The 24,420-nt window shown below is 37.6% G+C and overlaps 1 protein-coding gene and 1 pseudogene across 9 annotated transcripts in view; one reads left to right on the forward strand and one right to left on the reverse strand.

The window, feature by feature from the left end:
* Nucleotides 1–24,420, reverse strand: part of HEATR5A (HEAT repeat containing 5A) — a 135,447-nt gene that overhangs the window by 88,539 nt on the left and 22,488 nt on the right. For 2 of the 9 annotated variants that reach the window (XM_045802604.2, XM_045802598.2), the window contains exons 1-4: nt 18,291–18,439; nt 3,101–3,300; nt 1,613–1,824; nt 286–394 (exon numbers count right to left, since the gene is read on the reverse strand). In XM_045802604.2, the coding sequence (XP_045658560.2) occupies nt 286–394; nt 1,613–1,824; nt 3,101–3,226 (447 nt within the window). In that variant the 5' untranslated portion in view covers nt 3,227–3,300; nt 18,291–18,439. The other 7 variants (XM_087859097.1, XM_045802599.2, XM_045802600.2 and 4 more) reach the window with 7 other exon arrangements.
* Nucleotides 4,906–5,247, forward strand: LOC123795710 (large ribosomal subunit protein eL33 pseudogene; annotated as a pseudogene).

The following is a 24,420-nucleotide window of genomic DNA, read 5'->3' on the forward strand; positions in this document are numbered from 1 at the left end:
CTTAGCTTTTGCTGATCTGGATTTATCCAAAATCGTAAATTGCATTATTGATTTTCTAATAAAGTTTTAATATACAAAAGAGAGATGTGCATCTCCTAGAAATATTTCATTTATGGATATATTTATACATATAACCTATGTCCGCTTACCATGGGTAAAGCACTTTTATTGGCTCAAGAAACCATAAAACACAAAACCATAAAATACTTTTTATTCTTTTTCTTTTCATGTAATAAAAATTATAGTTTATCTTTTTATTCTTTGGTTGAACTTGTGGTTACTCACCTCTGCACTCTTCATAGCTTTAAGAATATTCCCCACTGTATCGGTAAAGGTGTTAACCAGTATTCTACCCAACTTCTTGTACAAGGAACCCAAACATACCACGGCAGCACTGAAACACCATTTAGATTAGAAATCAGTCATGAGTGAAAAAACGGGAATGAATCTTAGACTATGTAAAAGTGACTGTTTAATTTTACCTTTAAAGGATAAAATTGCCAGAATCTATTCCACTATTAAATCCTAAGGTATGAGGCTTGCATCAATACCAAATAATTACACTTTCAAAAACAACAATTTTAAAAAAATGTATCTTCAAATAATTGAAACCTCAGTCCAAAGATTCCATTCCCTCAAATTCTTTTATAAAATAATTTTTCATAAACTGACCTTCATATATTAGATAATCAAAGATAATCTTAAAGATATAAGATAAAAACAGGAAATAATATTCTTATCAAGTCTGAAGTCTGAGAACTTCAAGGGAAAATATATTGTTATAAGTTAAAAATTAGATCAACTAAAATTTCTGTAAAATTACTATTGTGGAACCATACATGGCAAACTACTGTCTCTAATAACAGATGAAAAAATGAATTGAATCCTATGGAGAAAGAAAGTAAGCTGTTCTTTTTAGCTCAGAAGAGTATTTTTCTATGTGATATTTACTATTAACTTTTACTACTAAAAGTTAATAAATTAAAAGACCACCCAAGATGTGAAGAACTCAAAATACTTTTTTTCTTAAACACTCAAGGGCTAAGATTTTTGTATTTATCTTTAAAATACTTTTTTAAATAGTTGACACTTATTAGTTTCAGGTGTGCAACATAGTGATTTGACAATTATAAACATTACAAAATGCTCACTACAGTAAGTGTAGTTATCATCTTTCATCATTCAATGTTATAACGATATTATTGACAATATTCCCTAGGCTGTACTTTTCATCCCTGACTTATCTGTTTTTATAGCTAGAAGTCTGTACCTCTTAATCCCCTTTACCTATTTCACTTATCCCACTACCTATTCCCCATTCTAGCAACCACCAGTTTGTGTTCTATGTTTATGAGTCTTCAACTGCTACATTTTTAGTGAGACAGTTTTGATTCCCAAATCAAGACTTCAAATGTCTACAATATTTTTTGGGAGAACAGTCTCTCAATCAAAGGGAAAATGTTAGATTTTTTAAAAAGTTAGATTTAAAAAATTAGTGAAACAATTTATATTCAGTTTCAAAATAATTATTCAGTAGTTTGGGTTCTTTAGAAAAATGATTCAACAAGGAAGCACTATTTTATTTTACATTTAGTTTTAATATTTAACTTACAGTTTTGTGGGAAGATAACTTGGAGAATCATCTTTGCTACGAATAAGATCATTACATTTATCGATTGTCTCATAAACAGAGAATGTGTCACCAATACTATAAAGAACGCCTAGATTTTTAGCAAGGAGTTTGCGGGTAGGAGGCCCTGGGGAGCTGTTTAACAAAGACAGGAGCTGTTCAACAAGAGTCTTCTGTTTCTCCTTTACATCACTCTAGAAAGGAAGGTAACAAAAAAGACAATTCAGAGTCACATAATTACATGTAATCTTCTAATATGATTTTTCTTTCATGTATTTCAGAATTAAAAACTCCAGAAAAATACAAAATTATTTTGACTAAAAATTACAAATAAGTTGGTAGTATAGTCCTCACACCACACAAGGTTGCCTGCTGCTCTGCAGATATCTCCAAAAAATAATTTCTAGGCAACGATATACTGGAGTCTCTGTGAAGAAAGATAAGGGTTCTATTTCTTCTATATCTTTCTTCTTCTGTTGGAAGGTAGAGCAAATTTGTATTTTAACCGGAGGTTCTTTGTTATTAAGTCTCTGCCCCAAATGTCTGTAGAAATATGCAGCAACCTATAATCTATCACGCGTAGACCTTGTAATGAATGACTGTGTTACTCAGATCTTTTTCCAAGTTTACTGCAATTTTCTTTTTACAAGCTTATGCGTCTAAATGCCAGTAATGTTACTCCATTTTACTTGTCTGCTTTCTGAAGAAGGAGTACAGAATACCATAATAGTAACAGTAAAGTATCCAGGTGCTCACAAAGGCATAAGCTTCCACAAGGAAGTATTTGTCAGTACATGGATTTTTGTTTTGTTAAAATTCCAAATGTCTCCATGAGTAGTGTCTCTACACTACTTCTGCATTATATACGGTATTGTTATTATGTAGAATATCCTCATTTTTAGTAGGAGATGCACGCAGACGTATTTAAGGTGCAATACCACCTCATGTGGCTCAGTAAATGAGTCAATCAAATAAGGTAAAATGTTAACTGATGAATGTATGTGAAAAGTATGATTGATTTATTTCCTTTTTTGGAAACTATTTCATAAGCTTAAGAGTGAGTGTTTACTAAAAGACTTTTAAATTCATATTCTCCTTAAAGAGCTCACAACTTTTTAAAAGTGAAACTCCCATTATAATATTTAGCAATATATTACACAAGGGCTTCAGGAATATGAAGGTGAAGAAGATAATGAAAATGAAATCTAACAGACTGTGGTTTATAGTTAGTTTTTATATTTTCATATATTTTTAAAGTAATATAAAAAACATTGGCTGATTTCTTCCTGCTTTTTGAAAGAATAAACTGTATGTAATGTAATGTAATATTTCATTATAAACTCTTAATAAGGTCTGGCATTTGAAAGTTTATTTAGGTTATTCTGGACAGAACAAGAAAAGCAAACCAAAGGACCTAAACATTATCTGGCACTTAAAAAAACACAAAAAAGTTTCTGCAATTTTACCTACCCTGCTGGTTGCCAGCAAGAGCTTCTCCAGATATCTCAACCAATCGAAAATAAACTCTGCCTTCTGAACTTCACCTAGTTGATTGTATGCTTCTTCATTCAGCAATAAGCTATGAGCTAATTCCATTCCTTGCAGAAAATTCTCCTAGCTGGTCACAATTCTTCTCATTAAACTTCAGTCAATATACCTAAGAAAAAAATCTGTAATAGAGGAAAAGAACATATTTAAAAAGGAAGGCAAATGTAAGACTGGAAATCTTCCACAGAAAGCACAAAGCATAATTAAATTGGGAGACAATTTTTATAATAGCTCTAGGGTGAAACTGGGAAAACCCAACACTAAACTCTTAATAATGATACAAAATTCACCTTTGACTCCTTTTTTGGAGGGCGGACAAGCAAAGCAGAGAAGCATTATTGATATTCATATGTAAAAATTTGCTAAACGGAAGAGACATTTCATTAAAATTCTAAAAAAATTTAGGTTAGGCTACTCAAGTATTAGATTTTCAATTTTCTTTGTAGGGTAAATACCCTTTTACTAAAATAAAATGGGTCATGGGTACATATCAACAAATGACCAAATATCCAGACCTCCTACTAAAATTCTATAGAGCTTGACCTCTCCATGGGCACATATCCTGTCATTTACCTGCAGATTGAAATGGAAGGACTTATTCCTATTAGCATCTTTTCCCCCAGCCTAATAAAGATACTGCATGTAGCTTGAGGCTAGGAGTTTTAGGAAAAAGTCTCATCCCAACCAGAATAGCCTTATCTCTGTGAGCCTTGTGAAAGCAAAGTCCTGTTTTTGAAGGCACTTAGATGGATATTGTCCAGGGACTATAGCAATAAAGATCATATCTGCTCTGACCAAGACCCAAAGTGGCCTTCATTTCTGCTGTAGCAAATAATCAAAAAAAGACAGAGTAGATTTTGTTTGTTTTTTAAAATCCACAAGTACGTCCTGGGCATACACTTTCCAGAACATAAATAACATGTAAGTGTACACACGTACACACAGACATTTATAAGATGACATCTTGATTATGGAATTTTTTTATTTTTAGGAGGATTATGTTCAAGTTTATAGCAGTAAAGCAACATGTGTACAACTCATTTTTGAATAATTAAGTGAATCAATCAGCCATAAAATATGGCAAAATGTTAACAGCTGTATGCAGATAGTGGGTATGTGAATGGTCATTTTACTATTCTTTACTTTTTCTGTATTTTTTAAAAGATCACAATAAAAAGTTGGAAAAAATTATTTAAGAAATTAAGAAACACGCAAGCAGGGTGCCTGGCTGGCTCATGGTAGCGCATGAGATTCTTGATCTTGGGGTCCTGAGTTTGAGCCCCACATTGGGTACAGAGTTTACTTAAAAAAATTAAAGAAAATTAGAAGGGAAAAGTTTAAGAAAAAAAAACACACAAGCTGCTTTTAAAAAAAAAATCATCGCTAATATGTATAAGACAGACAACTATCATCAACAACAACAATAGGGAAGGCATTACATACATAAAAGGTGGGTACTCCTACTCACTAATGTACCAAAAATAAATTTGATAAATTATAAAACTTCCACCTAAACAAAAACAGGTAATGAGAATTGCATGGAAATATAGACAGAATGCTACCGGTAAATAATCTAAAAAAATTTAAATACATAGTTCATATTCCCCTAAACAAATCTCAATCTTTTACAGAGAAGTCAGTAAGTAAAGATGTGTTAGAAAATCAGATGGGAGTCTTTCCACCAACTTGGAGCCTGTGGAGGCCTGCTGGGAATAAGACTCCTAAAAATGACAAATATGTCTGGAAGGCTGTGGTCTAGGGCCATTTTTGCTGGCTATAAGTGGGGTCTCCAGAACCAGAGGGAGCACACAGCTCTTCTTAAAATTGAAGGTGTTTATGCTCGAGATGAAACTGAATTCTATCTAGGCAAGAGATGTTCTTATCTGTACAAAGCAAAGAACAACACAGTGACTTCTGGTGGCAAACCGAACAAAACCAGAGTATCTGTGGAAAAGTAACTTGTGCTCATGGAAACAGATTCATAGATTCATGCCAAATTCCAAAGTATTCTTCCTGCTCAAGCCATTGGCCACAGAATCCATGCAATACGGTACCCCTCAAGGATTTAAATTTAATGAAAAGTAAATAAAGATGTAGATTTGTTCTCTTGTAAAAAAGAAAGAAAGAAAGAAAGAAAGAAAGAAAGAAAGAAAGAAAGAAAGAAAGAGAAAGAAAGAAAGAAAGAAAGAAAAGAAAGAAAAGAAAGAAAGAAAGAAAGAAAGAAAGAAAGAAAGAAAGAAAGAAAGAATCAAATGGGAGATCTAGGGAAGGCTTTTCTTTCATTCTTTTTTTTCTCTCAGAGGGTTTACTGGTATAAAATTACCTATAGTATCAGATCATCATAATTAATATAAATGTGAGAAGAGTTTCCTTATAAGATAGTAGTCACAAACTGGTACAGTTGGCCAAATTTAGCCTGCAACATATTGGGGGGAAAATGACTTACTAACATTTAAACATAAGATTTTACATGAAAACCTGCGTCCATATTCCCATATAGCAACAAATGGCTAAATCTAAGAGAAGGACCCTCCAGCAGGCCACAGCAGCCACCTGGCCTGCCTCATTCATTTACATTATTTGCCAACTTCTCCCAGTATTTAAGTTTTCAACTCCTACTCTTTACCCTACTTGTATCCCTCTGGCTTGGGTCAATAATCCAGATTCTGACTATAATGCTGCCTCAGAGGCCAAAAGGCAGCTATTACCAATCCAAACCTACCAAGTCTGTGTGCGGCTTTAGCCATCTGGGTTGTGCACTTCCAGTGAGTCTTGCCTACCTGCCCAATACTACCTATAACCTGGTACCTACAGTCCTAAAAAAAAAGAAAAAAGAAAAAAAAAGACACACTAGGATTTTCAGGAATGTCAATTTTAAGAAACAAGACTATAAACAACAGTGCTAACAAATTCACTTTTCCAGAGCCAAGTGAATTTTTAGATTCTTGTTTAAATAAATCTTCCTTTCTTAACTATCAAAGCCAACTGACCAAAATATACACAATTAAGGAAAAAGTTAATAAATGCTAGAGAAACGGTTTCTGGAAGAAACCCCTAGCTATACAGAAGGTGAAAAGCAGGTGTGCACTCAATATCTATGATTGTCTAAGGGAAAAAAAATTACCTCAGTATCATAGAGAAAATATCTTACAACTACCACGGCAAATCAAAGTCCTATCTTAAGAATCAAATTACCCTTTTTAGAGGTCATTAGGACTGCTGAAGAGACTTTTTTTTCCCTTAGGCAGCAGCAATACTGTAGTGTAAAATGATCTATCAAGAAGCAAAATAGCTAACACAACGCAATAATAAATAATTCAGTAAAAAGCTTGAGATCATAAGCAGAGCAGAGTTATCTCCAATGTCCTTAGTACATTTCTCATATAAATGTAGACAATTCATATTAGTAATCCCACATCTAATCACCCAACTCTAAAATGCACCTGTGATCTCCACGTATGCACTATCAATGGGATCAGCAAACGCTTTGTGCAAGTAACATGTTCCTGTTCTTACCTGAAGTCTCACTTTAGGAAGATGAATACAAACGCAGTCAATATACTGTATGTTTTAATATAACCACACCCCACAACTATATGTATCTGGAGACTGCTTATTTTTCTAACTTTCTCTTATTTTCCATTTTTAAGTTTCTTTTGAGATCACAGAGTGATTAGTTTATTAAAAGTGAACTTATATTACAATATATTTTTCAAACTGCAATTATATTACTTGAAAAAAATATTTGTAAAACTACTGCTCCCACTATAATGACCGCCATTATTTTTGACAAAGCTAACACTTATTGGCCACTTAATATAATTGCTTTATATTTTCTCAAATAATTCACAAAATAGTTCAAGAAATAGCCAGCTATTTTGGCCTGGGAAATTTGGAAACTGAGGATGAGGAAACTGAGGCACAGAGAAACTAAGAAGCTGTCCTAAAGTCACAACGAACTTGGATGTATACTTAAGCAATCCGACTCTAGATATATGTGCTTTAGCCACCAGATACTCTACTGCCACTCTTTTATCCAATCGAGCCCCTCAAACTCCTCAAAATCAGCCATTTTAAAAAAGCTTAGAACATGAGAGAATTTGTGGATAATATGGAAGAGTACACTGTACTATTTCCTAAAAATGGAATACCAGACTCCTTATTTTAATAAGTAGGAGAATCTAGTAATAAAACAGTTACCAAAAAGATTTCTCAGGGTATTCAGTGTATACTATGAATCTCCACGAATGCAATGTAATCTGAAGTATTAATCAAAACACAGCACAACAGTAATTTCCAGACCTAAGTAAGCTGTCCCATGGAGAAACATTAACATGTCCCTGTTACAAACACTTGTCCTATATTTTAAAAAGGTACACAAGAATATTACTTTACAGGGGTGCCTGGGTGACTCAGTTGGTTAAGCGTCTGCCTTCCGCTCAGGTCATGATCCCAGAGTCCTGGGATTCAGTCCCGTACTGGGCTCCTTGCTCAGCAGGGAGCCTGCTTCTCCCTCTGCCTGCCCTCCCCCTGCTTGTGCTCTCTCTCTCTCTGACAAATAAATAAATAAAAATCTTTAAAAAAAAATATTACTTTACAGTCAAATATCATATATGCTAACATAAAGCCATTAGTTGAACTAAGCTTACAAACGTCCTTCAATGCTTTTTAGACCATACATTTTTTTTTTAAAGATTTTATTTATTTATCTGACAGAGAGAGAGGCAGCCAGCGAGAGAGGGAACACAAGCAGGGGGAGTGGGAGAGGAAGAAGCAGGCTCCCAGCAGAGGAGCCTGATGTAGGACTCGATCTCAGGACTCTGGGATCACGCCCTGGGCTGAAGGCAGATGCTTAACGACTGAGCCACCCAGGCGCCCGTAGGCCATACATTTTTCTGAGGCACTGTTTACTTCCTTTGGAATAACTGTTTGTATGTTGTGTATGATACTCCTAGTAACTCAGTCATACTTTTCATCCTTGAAGTCTTCTATATTGAGAAAAGCAGGAACTGTGTACTAGACCTAAGGTTCTAAAGTACTGTCCTAGTACTATGACTAGGATATCCCCAGCTGTGTGCCAACAGAATACACATACTGGAGGATCAAATTTTACTTAACCATTTCTCCTCTGATATTAACTTAAAACATTATATTAAAATAAATATACATTTAATATGCACTAGAAGGCAAAACTAATAAAGTGTTTCAGGATAAAGCATGAACCTTCAGAGAAACTCTAAGCATGATGAGGATTTCTAGACATCTTTTAATAAAATCACCCCCCCCCCCCACCCCACCAAAATTCACTCCCCTCTGCTGGTAAGAATACTAGTTTAGTGGAAATGTTTAAGAACAACTAAACAGCTAGTAAGCTGAACTATATGAACTGCCATTTGTATAGCTCAAAAAATGGCTGAATATCGGCAAATTCACATGGTTCAATTTAAACATCATGTTCAGTCTTTAAAGACTTGGCATAATGTGAGAAAGGCTAATGTCTACATTCTGCATAGTGTTCTTACACCAGTAACTATTGCCCTAGAGTAATACATGTGTATAAATATTGTTGACTGCTGACAGAAAGAGGAACCAGCAGGGGGCCAAATTTCCAAGGCCAAAGTTTGCTAGAGTAACCTACTCCAAAGCCATCTCCAGAAGAAGTTAATCTTATTATCATGAAGGGCTAATTTTCCATATGAAAATGAGTTCACATCAAATTTATGTAGGCAAAGAAGTATAAGCACCTTTGAGAATTTTATTTTTTTCACCTTCAACAATTTTATTCATTTAAAAGATTTTTTTAGGGGTAAGAGGGAGAGGGAGAGAGAATCTTAAGCAGGCTCCACACCCAGTTTGGATCTCAGTGGGGTCTCGTTCTCACAACCCTGAGATCTTGACCCAAGCTGAAATCAAGAGTCAGATGCTTAACTGACTGAGCCACCCAGGAGCCTCTAAAAGATTTTATTTTTAAATAATCTCTACACCCAATGTGAGCCTTGAACTTACAACCTCAAGATCAATAGCTGCTTGCTCTACCAACTGAGCCAGCCAGGCACCCCTCACCTTCAACAATTTTAAAAATAACACAAAACAAAACAGCCTACAGATGCCAGTCCTGAAAGTGTTAACATGATTTTCTCTACCTAGGGTCTAAAGATCTATTTTGGGGGCACCTGGGTGGCTCAGATGGTTAAGTGTCTGCCTTCAGCTTAGGTCATGATCTCAGGGTCCTGGGATCGAGCCCTTCATCAGATTCCCTGCTCAGCAGGGAGCCTGCTTCTTCCTCTCCCTCTAGTGTTCCCCCTGCTTGTGCTGTCTTGCTCTCTCTGTCAAATAAATAAATAAAATCTTAAAAAAAAAAAAAAGATCTATTTTGGTGGAGACAGGAACATATTTAAAATTATGGTTAAAATTTATGGGGAAAAAGAGTCTTTCTAAAAATCTTTTTGGCCATTTAGTTTCTTAAAATGATTCATTATATCATTGTGAAGAGGGAAAAGAGGAAAAATTGCAAATAATCAAAGAGAACAACAAACACAAAATAAGATCTGTTGCTTTGTTTTTTCTTTCCAGAGCATGAAAAGACCAATTTACAAAAGGAACAAGCCATTATGCAGTTAAGTAGAACTAATTCCAGAATGTATCAAGTGCCTGAAGTTTTGAAATACAGCGTATGAAAATTAAAATTACTTTCTTCAACTCTCACTTCTCTAAAAGCCATCACAACAGCTTCAACTCAGCCTCCAGTCTTTAGTTTTCTCAGTTTTGTTCAAAAAGCATAAAGTAAATAACAACAACAACAACTCAAAAATCTCCCACGCTTCAGGAAACATACATAAAGCTTAAAGTCCAAACCTTCGCCCCAAAACAAAACAAAACAGTAATTAGAATTACTGTAGAAAGAAGCTGGATCATTTCTATCCTGACCTAAATTAAGATTCTCTTTGACCTGTGATTCAGCTTTGCAAAATTACAGGTTACAAAATACGAACTCACAAGTTACAGAGAGCTTTAGGTCATGCTTAAAATGTTCCCTAAGGGAGGATGCCCCTGGTAAAGAAAAAATGAGGTCTTTTTTTCTTTTCTTACTGTACTTTAAATATCTCTAGGCACAGTCCTAAAGTTATATTTATAATTTTATAATTTATAATTTTAGAGTTAATACAGTTTTATCTTCATGATTTTTAAATCTTGTATTTATTCCATCTTTGAATCTGAAATATATTGCTTCTTTCTTTCTAAATAAACTATCTTAAAATTCAGCTTCGGGTGCCCAGGTGGTGCAGTCAGGCAAGCAGCTGACTCTTGGTTTTGTCTTAGGTTGTCATCTCAGGGTCTTGAGATTGAGCCTCGTCGGACTCTGTGCTCAGCAGAGTCTGCTTTAGAGTCTCTCTGCCCCTCCCCACTGTGCACACACTCACTCTCTAAAATAGAGCTTTAGGTCATGCTCTAAAATCAATCAATCAAACAATGAATCAATCTTTAAAATAAATAAATCTTAAAAAAAAAATCCCTAAAATAAATAATCCTTAAAAAATCATAAAATTCAGCTAAAAGAACCACTTCCTTCAGGAAAGCTTTCATGATTAATTCCCCTATTTTTATAATGTTTCCTCTTGGTATACTTCTTCCACTATATTTTTGGTTCTTAAAATGTTTGGCTTCTCCAGCTATCACTTAAGATTGCAAGATTCTTCTGGTATTTTTCCAAATCATGATTCAAAAATCTTAACCATAATTATTAGAGTAGTAGCATTACGGATAATGTTCTTTTCTCTAGCTCCAAATTCTTAGTGATTTTAAAACTTCTAAAATGAAACCCTTAAAAACTAATAAACAAACTAAACTTCTGTTAAATTCCTAACTTTTAAAATTCACAATACCATTTGTCAGCATCATCTTGGTAATATCACAAATGAGGAGGACACATGTATAGCATGCTGTTGTAGTTCCTGGCTATGCCTTTCACCTTCCTAAGAGACTCCCAAATCACAAGAATGGCAATAGCAGCTATTATTTACTGAGCCAGGAACTTTTTAGGCACTTAACTTATACCATCTCTAATCATCACAAGGAAGAAAGCAAGGAAGATACTACTGGTTCTATTTTATGGATAAAGAAACTATTAAGATATCAGTAAATAGTAGAGCTGAGAATAAACCCAGGTCTCTTTGGCAATAAAGCTTATTCTCTTTCCTCACTGCTAGGAAGCCTCTCCACAGGGGCAAAAAGGAAAAACAGTATTTTTATATTAAAATGTTAAGGAACAAAATGTGCAGAAATGACATGGGGAGGGGGAGAAGTCATTACTTTATATTTGGGCTCCTTCTCTACCTACTTACCCCTACATCTTTCAGTAAATCACAAAATCGGCTTCATCTTCTAACTCTTCCAAGGATAAGGAGTCCAAAGAATTAAAAAGGGAAAATAGCAAGGGGAACAACACAGAGGAGATAGGTAAATTCTTATAATTAAAGGAAACTAAGCATGTCATGATAGCAGACCTATAGCAGATGAGTGGTTCACAACTCTAGCTGCTTAAAAAAAAAAAATACCCAAGCCAAGTCTAAAACAACTGAATCAGAATCTCTAAAGAGGTGTTGTAGTAAATGGATTTTTCATTTAACCACCAACATCAAATATCTACTAACACTATTAATTTATAGGTAAGAATACTCAGGCTATGAGGCGCCTGGGTGGCACAGCGGTTGGGCGTCTGCCTTTGGCTTAGGGCGTGATCCCGGCGTTATGTGATCGAGCCCCACATCAGGCTCCTCCACTGTGAGACTGCTTCTTCCTCCCCCACTCACCCTGCTTGTGTTCCCTCTCTCGCTGGCTGTCTCTCTCTCTGTCAAATAAATAAATAAAATCCTAAAAAAAAAAAAAAAAAGAATACTCAGGCTAGATTGTAATATGGATCATTTTATTAGTTGATTAACATCCACTACTCACCTATAATTCCTCTATTAAATTGGGTAAGAAAGATTTATCTTGGTACTTTTAGATAAGCTATAGCAACTGTAACTGCTTCAGAAAATAGGAAAATGACAATGAAATTCAAACGTATGATATGATTTGGGATGAACTTAATCTTAGTCTAATTCTTCATAACCCTAAAAATAAAAATAAATTATCATTATTTTAATATTTTAAAATGTTTAGTGTACAGTAGTGATTGAAGCCCAATAAGAATTTGATTTAATTGAATGGTTCAAAATTACATGTACATTAAATCTAAATATGATAAATACAAAAACTTTTAGAACCAATACTCTGTATGGTAGAATTTAGAAAACCTAACAGTTTCATAGCGACAGTATAAAGAGGTTTACCTCTTTTGGAAAATGTATCAGAAATCATTAAAATATCAAAGTCATCTGACAAAAGCATCTTGCTTTTGAAAATTCATGCTAAAGAAAGGGCGCTTAGGTGGCTCAGTTGATTAAACGTCAGCCTTTGCCTCAGTTCATGACCCCAGGGTCCTAGAATCAAGCCCCTTAGCATTAGGCTCCCGGCTTAGCCTGGGAGCCTGCTCCTCCCTCTCCCTCTGCCTGCCACTCCCCCTGTTTGTACTTGCACGTGCTCTCTGTCAAATAAAAATAAAATCTTTAAAAAAAAGAAAAAATTCATGTTAAAGAAAGAAAAAGGAAAATATCAGAAGCATCAGTGTTGACTACAGCCCTATAAAAGTAGTAATTGGAAAATGCCAAGTCCAACATCAGAGAAATGGCTAAATAAAGTTTGACGTATCCAAAGAATATTAGATTCTCATTAAAAATTATAATTAAAGGGGCACCTGGCTGGCTTAGTAAGATCATGTGACTCTTGATCTCAGGGTGGTAAGTTCGAGTACCACATTGGGAGGTAGAGTTTACTTAAAAAAAATTTATAATTTGGGGCGCCTGGGTGGCTCAGTCGTTCGTTAAGCGTCTGCCTTCAGCTCAGGGCATGATCCTGGCATTCTGGGATCGAGCCCCGCATCAGGCTCCTCCCCTGGGAGCCTGCTTCTTCCTCTCCCACTCCCGCTGCTTGTGTTCCCTCTCTCACTGGCTGTCTCTCTCTCTGTCAAATAAATAATAAATAAAATCTTTTAAAAAAATTTATAATTATGAAAACTACAAGTGCAGACGCTTACATATTAAGAGAGGGTCCGAAGGTAAAGCAGTGTTTCCTAAAGTGCTTTTAAAATGCCAAGTTGCCAGTTTCTTTCCTACAGACGGTCTCCATAAATGTAATATGGTAATGGGTACTATATACTGCCAGGAGGACATATATATATAGCACTTGATGTTTTAACTACAGTCATCTTCCCAAACCCTACCTTTCTTTCTTTTTCTCTCTCTCTCTTCCTCCCTCTCTCTCTTTTTTTTAGTAGGCTCCATGCCCAGTGTGGAGCCCAACACAGGGCTTGAACTCATGACCCTGAGATCAAGACCTGAGCCCACACCAGGAGTCCCACCCTTAACCTACTGAGCCACCCAGGCATCCGTCTACCTTTTTCTTTTTTCCCCTAGCTGGGAATGTTGTGAAACTAGTGTTCTATAGAACACAATCTTTGAAATAACATCATTAAATACTATTTAAATCAAGAAATTGAAATATTCCTTTTTGTTCATACTATGATAGGATTTTTATTAGAAGATTATATAACAAATTAATATCACACCTACTTAGAGTGGCCATTTCTAAGAGTTTGGATCAAATTATCTAACATTAAATACTCTAAATATAAACAGAATCTTCTCTTAGCTACCCCTGGAATATGAATAAAAGAAGAAAAGATGCTTTTAATTAACCTCATATAAAAGTTCACATAAAAATTTGTGCCATTCATACTTAGAACTAAGTTTCATATCACACCCCTTCCAAAGTAAAAACAGCTTGTTGCACCATAAATTTAACATTTTGGGGGGAATTCTGACTACAGATTCTCATAAAATCAACTTAACCCATGTTTCTTGTCATTTCACACAAAGTCTAACTTGTAACATGCCCAGGCACAGCATTACTATCATATTTTAATATATAATGAAAATATATTAAGTGCAGCAAGATTCCAAGAGTGTTTCCTGCAAACTTGGTAGGGTTGGGGAGAATGCTGCTTATCACTGCATACAAGCCAATAGGAATGGCAGATGCACATAGTTCCAAGAACCAACGGAGAACACATCCTATGAGATAGAGAAGTTAGGTGAAAGATGAAAGACACAAGAGTTATAGAGAAATTTATGAACTGACATAAACGCCACAAGTAGGGATGTGACTTACTTTGCCTTCTTCTTCTGTTTTTCTGAGGTACTGCAGATTACTATTAGGATGAGAACAATGACAGAAACTGAATTAAGTGAAGGAGACTGCCAGTGGGGGCCCCACTGAAGTCCTGCCGGTTCTGGCAATTCTCCTTTCAGAGTACAAAAGAGAAAACCCCTGAAGGCTAAAAGGAAGTGTTGTGGGGAAGCAAGGGGAACTCAGCAGTATGAAGCAACTCGAAGGCAGTGATCACAGAAGGAACTAACATTTTTTGACAATTTACTTACTAAAAACTTTTAATCCTTGTAACACTGAAACTTAAATTTTATCATCCTCATTCTACAGATGATGGTAACAAGAAATGTGTCCAAGGTCAAGATGTTATTTAAGCAGAATAAGATAATGCCTGCATCTGTCTGGTTTCAATGCCCATGTTCCTTCAACTACTTCATATAGCCTCTTCATAAAGTCTCTCTAATCACTATTACTGAGAGGTACTGACATACCCACTGAAGAATCGAATCATTATAACTTTGCTGTTCTTCTTTATCACTTCATTCTCCTCTTATGCCTCCTCTTAGGTCTTTGAGGCTTTTTGTTAAAGTGTGAAGTCTTCTAGAAACATCAACTTTCAAAGGACTCTTCCCATCTAGACATTAAATCAATAAGTACCAACAGTGTTAGTTCAGTCTTTGGATATTCTTGATAATTTTTATCACTCTTTGTTCTGCAAACCAACTCTTCCATCTCCCTCCAGGAAGACAGATTTCATTCTGGGCATTGAGGAGTGCCAGAAGGTACATTTTAAGATAGAAAATTTATTCTTCTCTTATCTCCCACCTCACTCATCTGAAAGTAACTTAAAACAATCTCTTGGTACTCGGTACCAAACTGAAACTGCAGTAAGAAGAAAACAAAGAAAGTTTTTTGTTTTTTGTTTTTTAAAGGACATACAGTAATTAATTGTTTCAAAGATCATGAACTTTACTGACCTAAGTCTCTTGAGAGGTCTCTCACAGCCTATTTATTCTTAGTTTAGGCATGACTAATAATCCAGTTATCTGGATTCTAGCTAGGATGGAACAGAATACCATATTAAAAGTGAAGGAGCAAAGTCACTGAGATCAGGAAGAAGTCAAGCAGGATGGTAATGGTGATGGAAGCAACCAAGGAAGCAACCAAAATACTATTTAATAAAGCAGAGACATTTTAAAAAGCAGGGCAACATGAGACTACTAAGTAGAAGAGAAAAGTGCACAAGAGCCACAGGAATCCTTGCCCAATTTTTCAATAACTCTATCCTTATATTCGCTGTTCATGCAATCTTCACTTAGGACTTCTTGGTTTAGACCCTGCCTGCCTTAGAATATCCTCCTTTCTCCCCTTCGAACTGTAACTCTTAGATCAGGGTCAGCATCCACAGAATCAGCCTTAATCCACACTATGGTCTGACATCTTGCCTTTTTCTCATGGCTCTCACTTCTAATCCACAACATAGCCTATGGAATACCCAGACTAGAATTTAGCTACATTTCTGACCTTCTTGAAGCCCTACCAGAGGGGTTTTATTGACAGACACTGCTTCTTACTATTTGCCAGATCCCCAGCTAGGCTCCTAACTTTGCAAGCACAGCTCCCTGGAAAAACTCCATTATAACTCTGCCTTTTGGCTGCCACCCTTATGGCCCCACCCAAATAATACAGTGAACATACCATCTATTACCTCTAACCCCCCAAGACAGTCTGGGGCAGCACTCCATCAATCAAACTCATTGATATCTCTGCAGCAAAAGATGAAACATACATAAGGTGGGATTAAATAATGACTATAAATAGCTTCATATCAGTTCACGTTATATTTTGCTGACAAATGAGTTAAGAAAAAAATTTTCCAGAGCCTTTTCAACACTGGAATTAAGATGAAGGGACTGTATACATGTATGTTTTTCTTTTCTTTTTTTTTTTTTTTTTCTTTTCAGATCTCTTCCCAAAACATTAAAGAAAAAAAATGTTTCTGGTGTTTCAAGAGGTAATTTCAACTTTCTGATAATTTTACTTACATAAAAAATATACTAAATAAATAAGGTATATTTTGGGTATATACACAAAAATATGCATTTATTCATCATATAGATACCACGCGAACACAAAAGGATATAAATAGATGCTGATATATTCACCCAGAGAAGCATTATCCAGGAAATAAGTAGAACTAAATTACTAAAAAAGTACACATATAAAACATTTTATTTAGTGAAATTAGAGCCATACCATGGTTTTAAGATTAGCGATACAGGATACATGCTCCAAAAACCTTTTTTTTTTTTTTTTAAATGCAGAGGTCATAAACTAGTTATCCAGGATTTAGAACAAAAGAATTTTAGAATAGTAAAGGGCCAAAATAAATTCAGTTTAACCTTTATTCCGCTCATAAGATAATTAAGAAGGGCTCGAAAAAGTTATAAATGGCCTCAACCCCCTTTCTGAAGGAAAGCTGGATGGAAGACAGATGCATTGCTTAAAAACTAAAGTACTTAAATTCAGGTCGCCTGACTGTCAGGTCAGAAGTCTTTTCCTATATTATAGCTATCTATATAAAATAACTGCATTCTAAGACAAATCGAACCTCCAGTAATTTTTTCAACTGTCACTATTCTTATGGTATAAACACTGCCTGCTTACCCATTTTATTAAAGAAAAAAAAAATCAATGGTGTTAAAATGTAAGACAAGTCTCAGCTTCACCGCTGATCTAAAATGACTTTATCAGACACACTTTCTAAAACATGTGGAAAATGAAACAAGATAATTCTTTTCTCCCCATCCATCTAATGCTCAGCTCTGAGGAGACTTCTGCTTTCCTCACACTTTAACCTCCCTAGATTATTTTCTCCAAAAGTTCTGAACAGTACTTGTGGGCACATTCTCCCCACTCCTTTCAACGTCTCCTCTAGGCTTTAAGTTCCTTCAGGGTGCGAAGCCTACACATAAAAGGTGCTGTTGAATGAATGAACGCACATAAAAATAATGTATAATTATGATCCTTAAGGAAGGAGCTCAAATGATTTGGCTCCTATTATCTGAGTTGACAGTTATGAAAATCATCTTAACTTGCCAGAAGTATACATTATTGTGATTAGTAAGTACCATAAAGCACTTTATAAAGTTTCTAAACACTTACAATCACTTGAAATGATGTTTTGCAGGCCAAGCGTAGGGTAAGAGGAAATGTTTCCTCACACTAAGCTAACGCTACTCCAGCGAAGGCTTTCTTTCCCTGAGAGAACTGAAAATAGTCCTCACGTAGACGGCAGTATCCACTCCCTTTTCTAGAGCGCTTCTGGAAACCCGCCTGGAGGGTGAGGTGCGGGAGCTGAGAGCCTCGCCCGAAGCCGGGTTGGGGCCCCGCTCCGACCGACCCGGGGCGCAATGCGCGCCACTTGGGCGGGTCCGGCCAGTCGGGTTCTGACCTTCCGACCTTCCCCGCACGCCGGGAGTGTTGGGCTCCCGCCCGCGGGCAGAGTCCACGCCTACCTGTTGTGCTCGGGTAAAACCAGACTTTCCCGGAGCCCGGGGAAAGGAGGACTGACCGCACTGGCCATTCAGTTGTCCCCGCGCACCAGTTCTGTCCTTCCTTGGCGAGTTCCGGCCCCTTCAGCCACGACACCTAATCCCTCCTTCCATTCCCGCACCCCGGGTCCCAGCTTCCTCCACCACTTCGCAGCCGCGACCACCCTGGGGACCCGCAAGCCGCCCAACTCACAGTGCAGGCCCGGGTGTGATAGCCCTCCCAGTGGGCAGGCAGCTCGCGCACCGTCCCCTCGCCCGCAGCGTCTCCACTCCCAGGATCCCAGACTGCTCACCTTCTGGGGTCCCCCACCGCTCAGCGCCCGTCAGTCCTGCCACGTTAACCGCTCCACAGCGCAGCAGGGACTTGCCGGCGGCGGCGACTGCGAGGCAGCGCGACGGGAGGGGCGCGCGCGGGGCGGAGCCGGAAAGCTCGGAGCCGCGAGTGCGGCGGGAGCCAGCGATTGGGAGCGCGCCCTGCGCCGCGCCGCCGATTCTAGGCCCCCTCAGCCGGCCGCCGAGCCATCGAGAGCCCACTCTGGCAGGCGTGACTGCTCCACCGCCGAAAAGAGCGATCGGGGAGAGTGCTGCTCAAGTTGATTGAGGCCAGGGCATTGGCTTTGCAGTCGGGAGACCTTGGCCACAACTATTTTTGTCTGTTGTCATCGCCAGCCAGAATCCCTAGGGGCTGCACTGGGGCATCTGAAGGCCAAGACACAACTGGAGCCTGGAGAAATTCAGGCAGGGAGTACTATGGGTGTGGAATATTAAGACATGGAAGAGACCGTGGAGAGCTTTGTCGTGCTACTCCTGGTTTTAGAGCATGAGACTCTGGGGCCTGACAAAGCACCTTACTCAAGGTTACACACTGAGTCAGTGGTGGAATTGGGACTCACAGCCACTTGGCTTCAAGTCAAGTGCGTTTTTCCAGTATACTCAGTGTTTTGAATATAATTCTCAGTTTTTATTTTGAAACAGTTTCAAGGTTACAATAATGTTGCAACTATAGGACAAAGAACATTTTTCCTGAACCATTTGCGGTTTAAGTTGCTGACATGATGCCACATTATTCCTAAATACTTCAGTGTGTGTGTCTTACTAATAAGCACCCTCAGCTACGTAGTCACCATCTACCAAAATCAAAACATGTATGTGATATGTTTGGCCAAATGTTTCAGTAATGTTTTTTATGGTAAAAGCATTCAGTTCAGAATCAAGCATTGTGTCTACTTTTCATATATCTTTAGTTGCTTTCAATCTGGAACACTTCCTCAGTCTTTCCTTGACTTTCATATCCTTGACACTTTTGAAGATTCCCGGCCAATTATTTTGTAGAATGGCTTTCACTTTGCATCTGTCTGATGTATTATTTATGATTAGAATCAGGTTAAGTGTCTATGACAGGACTGTCACAAAAGTAATGATTGTGTTCTAATTGTGAGGCCAGATCCTTGGTTTTTCAACCTGTTTTGAAAGCATAAGCAAAACTGTAGTTGCATTATTAACTTAGCTGCACATACTGTTTTGTTCCTTACTTATGTTTTATGCACCTCTTATCAATCATTAACTTTGGTTTTTCCACTCCTGCTCCCCGGTGGGTAAACCCACCCATTGTAGAAACCTAATGGGGACTCGACGATAACATTTGTCTTGAAATTATCTGTCATACCTGATCTTACCAGGTCCAAATGGTGCCTCACTGTCCAGAAGAATGCCTACCTTCAGATTGTTTCAAGCTTCCCTTCCTCCAAGTGTCAAGAAACCCCTCACCCTCCTCTCATGTATTCACCTCCTTCCCCAAACTATATAAGCTGTCTTTAGGCTCAATAGGACACAACAATCTTGGGAATAATTCCCTGCCTTCTCTTTGGTCTGCCCCTGTGACAGTAAAGCCTTCTTAGCTAGCTTCAAAACTTCTGTCCAAGATGTTGGCTTACTATGCATCAGGTGTGTGGACAAGTATGAGTTTGGTAACAGTTGTATCCTAGCAGACACCTGGGTGGCTCAGTCAGTTAAGCGTCTGCCTGGGTCCTGGGATTGAGTCCTGCATTGGGCTCCTTGCTAAGCAGGGAGCCTGCTTCTCCCTCTGCCTGCAGCTTTCCCTGCTTGTGCTCTCTCTCTGACATTTATTTATTGATAAATAAAATCTTAAATGAAAAATAAAACAATCGCATCCTATCAAGTGGCACATTTTAATTAGTCTCATTATTGATGTTTATTTTAATAAAGTGGTATCTGCCAGGCTTCTCCACTATAAAGTGGCTTATTTCCCCTTTGTAATTAATAAGTATTTTGTGGGGGGAGTTTCTTTGAAATTATGTATTTTCTCATCAAAATTTTAATTAATTTATTTATATTAGTATAAAATCAGAGTTTCCTGTTAAATGGGTTATAATCTATTTCTATCGTTATTTATTTTGATGTTCACATTGTCCCGAGTTTGGTCTGGGGGAGCCCCATTCACGCTGGTCTCTGTGTCTTTGTGTTTTAAATTCTTTTGCAATATTTTATTGTAAAACATTTTTAAAATACAGAAAATTTGAAAGAGTTTTATATACCATATACCCCCCATCCATAATCTACATTAATATTTTACTGCTCTGTGCCCTTCTGACACATCATCATTCTTTGAGCACTCCCCTATTTTCTGGCACAGTAAGATGTTCTAGGCTCTTCTTGCCCCAACCCTAGATGCAGCCATTTATCCAGGAGCCCTGGTTCCTTTTAGTGGGGAATGGTATTTAGAAGCACTAGGTGTGCTCACTGCTATTGGGGTATCACTGCTCAGGCTGTCTTCGTAGATGTGGCTAGGGAATATTTATACACTCATAGAATACATCTATATATGTAACTATATATGCATACTCACACACATTTACAGCCATATTTAGTTATCTAACAATATATATTGAAAAACCACATGTTCACAGTAATACCTCCAATCCAGCAACACACAATGTATTCTAGTTTTCTCCCATATTTGTAATTCTTTTCTCCCACGGAGAGAAACCTTCATCTTATTATTCTTGAGATATCTACTTGTTTGAATACCTCCTCTATATTTAAGCAATCACCCATAGCTACCATCTCTCCCCTTGGAGGATGCTGCTCTTACTCCACTCTGGTTCTGAAACTCCAAAATTAGCCACCACAAGCCCCCCTTTCCCAAATTTCCCCTTTCCTTTACCCTGCTCCGAAACCCTGTGCCAACGCCAAGTCCATAAGCCCTCAACACTCTCCTTGGGCTCCATCTCTTGCCAAGCATTCTCCTAGGCATCCTCTTTACTCTACTTGATATATATACACACACACAAACACAGACACACAGACACACACACAGACACACACACACACGTTATGTACCATAAATTACCCTGAGAAAGGTACAAAAGTATTATAGATCCTAAAGGAGAGAGCAATTACTATGAAGTCCTGTTGGAAGGCTCATGAAAGATCTAAAGAAAATGATGACATTTAAAATGGGCTTTGGGGGCGACTGGGTGGCTCAGATGGTTAGGTGTCTAACTCTTGATTTTGGTTCAGGTCATGATCTCAGGGTCCAGAGACTAAGCCCCACATTGGGCTCCAAGTTCAGTGTGTAGTCTGCTTGGGATTCTCCCTCTTCCTCTGCCCCCCCACCCCGCATTCTCTCTCTCTCTCAAAATAAATGAATAAATAAAATCTTTTTTAAAAATTAAAAAAGGGGCACCTGGGTGACTCAGTCAGTTAAGTGGCTGACTTTGGCTCAGGTCATGATCTTGGGGGTCCTGGGATTGAGCTCCACATTGGCTCCATGCTCAATGAGGAGTCTGCTTTCCCTCTCCCTCTACCCGTCCTCCCTCCCCCGCTCATGCTCTCCCTCTCTCTCACAAATAAATAAAATCTTTAAAAAAATAAATACAAGTTATAAAGCTAAATAAATAAGATGGGCTTTGAAGAATGCATAAGAATGAGTAAATAGAATGTATGTACTCTATTAGATACTGAAAAAACTCTGGAAAATAATTTGAGCAGGCCCAAAGTAGAGAGTGTAATTCATTTTAACTGAATATGTAGTACAAAAATAACAACACTCGAATTTTAGAGCTGGAAGGGATATTATGTATCATTGAGTCCAACTACTAGTTTTACGGAGGATTCAAAGATGACTCCAAACTTTGAGCCTAAATGACTAAGAGAATTAAATTAGAAGGAGGAGTCAGTTTGGAGGGGTAAATAATATATTTAATTGTATACATGTCACATTGCAGTAGAGCATCTGAGGAGAAATGTGGGACTACAGTTTTGAAGAGGGGTCAGAACCAGAGATCTAGTTCAGAACTTTTCCATGTGGAGCTGACAGCTGACACAATGAAAGAGGAAAACATAGAGAACAAAGATAGAACCCTGAAAAACAACCAGTTTAGTTTTAACCAAACAGAAATGTGTCCCACCTTTCAACTTCTACTTTACTTTGTTCAGTCCCATATTGGGATTTTGAGTCATGATAAAGAGAAAGCTGTATTATAATTAGCAGAAAGAACACAGCTTTGGAATTAGGTCACTTGTGTTCAAATCATAATTTCACCATTAGTCGGTATGACCTAGGGAAAACCACTTCATATCTTTGGAGCTCAGTTTCCTCCCTCTAAAATGAGAATAACATCTCCCTCTCTGAGGAGTGCTGAAGATTCAAGATACAATAGAAATAACTAGTATGTTGCCCATTGTCAAATGATAGCTAGCATTATCAGGCATTAACCTTATTTCTCTGTCCCAACTTATTCCAGCTTGGTAACCCAGTTGGTGTTGCTGTTTGGCACACAGAAGTCTCCCATCCGGTATTTGTTGAAAGAATGGAGAACTGTATTTATTCCCCCCCACCTTTTTTTTTTTAATATATTCAACAGTATAGTACATCATACTACCTCTTCTTGGCTTTTTATAAAGGAACAACTTCCCCACCAATAAATGAAGAATTCTTAGAAATAGAATTGTTGGTATTTAATGATGTATGCAAAAATTACAAAGTAAACCAGCAGTTACCTATTTATTTATTTATTATTATTTTTTAAAGATTTTATTTATTTATTTGACAGAGAGAGAGAGAGAACCAGCGAGAGAGGGAACACAAGCAGCAGGAGTGGGAGAGGAAGAAGCAGGCTCCCAGAAGAGGAGCCCGATGCGGAGCTTGATCCCAGGACTCCAGGATCACGCCCTGAGCCGAAGGCAGATGCTTAATGACTGAGCCACTCAGGCGACCCCAGCAGTTACCTATTTAACTTGCTATGTGATATCTTGCTTTAATTTACTGTTTAAACACATCTGATACAATGACTCTAGGTTCCAACCAGCATACATATGGGAAACTGAAGGTAATAGATTACCTTTAAGATTGCCTCTACCCCCGAGAATATAAAATTCAATCATGGTAGAACCGTATTTCTAAACAATGGGACTCCAGCTCACCCATGGAACTCTAGGATCCTGCTCTTGATTGTAATCCTTGAGAGGTTAATAGGTGTTCCATGGTGAGTGCTGTGTATTGTGTAAGACTGATGAATCACAGACCTGTACCCCTAAAACAAATAATATATTATATGTCAATAATAATTAAAAAAGAGGTTAATAGGTGTTCTTTTAAATTGGCATTCTTAAACAAATTTGAGAAACATTATATGTTAATATAGCCGTCTTCTAGAGAATCACCGTGTATATTAGTAGGCTGCATTTCATGCAATGTTTCCCAAGGTTATTTGGCAATGGAATATAATACCTTTTCTAAAGGAATGCATACTAGTATCTTTGAGAATTAGTGTTCCTTCAGAGCAGACTTTGGGAAATTTAGCTCTGAAAGTTTGTTATTAGTGATCCACTCAGTCATGTCAGGTTGCTCAGTGTTAATGAAACCATCAAGGAAACTGGAGTGTATATGTGGTAAGTTCATGTCACAAAACACATGGGTTGGGCACAGCTTCCACTCTGTCAATTTCAATATGATCTAAAGCCTGAAATCACACTGATACCCCACTCCAACAAAAGATCTGCTGGCCCTTTGTGATACAGCTTTCTACTTTTTGGTCTATCAGGCATTATTTGTCAATGTACTGCTGAGTTTGCTGTAATCTGTGACAGTTTTTTTTTTAAAGATTTATTTATTTTTAGAGAGAGAGAGCAGGAGAGCACGTGAATGGGGGAGGGGCAGAGGGAGAGACAGAGAGAGAGAATCCCAAGCAGAGTCCCTGCTGAGCTTGAAGCCCAATGCAGGGCTTGATCCCAGGACCCTTAACCAAATAAGCCACCCAGGAGCCCCTCTGGACAGCTTTTAGCACTAAATTTCTTTTTTGTTTAAGATTTATTTATTTGAGAGAGAGAGAGAGAACATACGTGAGCTGGGGGTAGGGACAGAAGGAGAGGGAGAGGGAGAATTCTTGAGCAGACTCCACA

This window comes from Ursus americanus, chromosome 35 (genome assembly GCF_024610735.1).
Source record: "Ursus americanus isolate L20-20 chromosome 35, mUrsAme1.1.p, whole genome shotgun sequence".
NCBI classification, from domain to species: Eukaryota; Metazoa; Chordata; class Mammalia; order Carnivora; family Ursidae; genus Ursus; species Ursus americanus.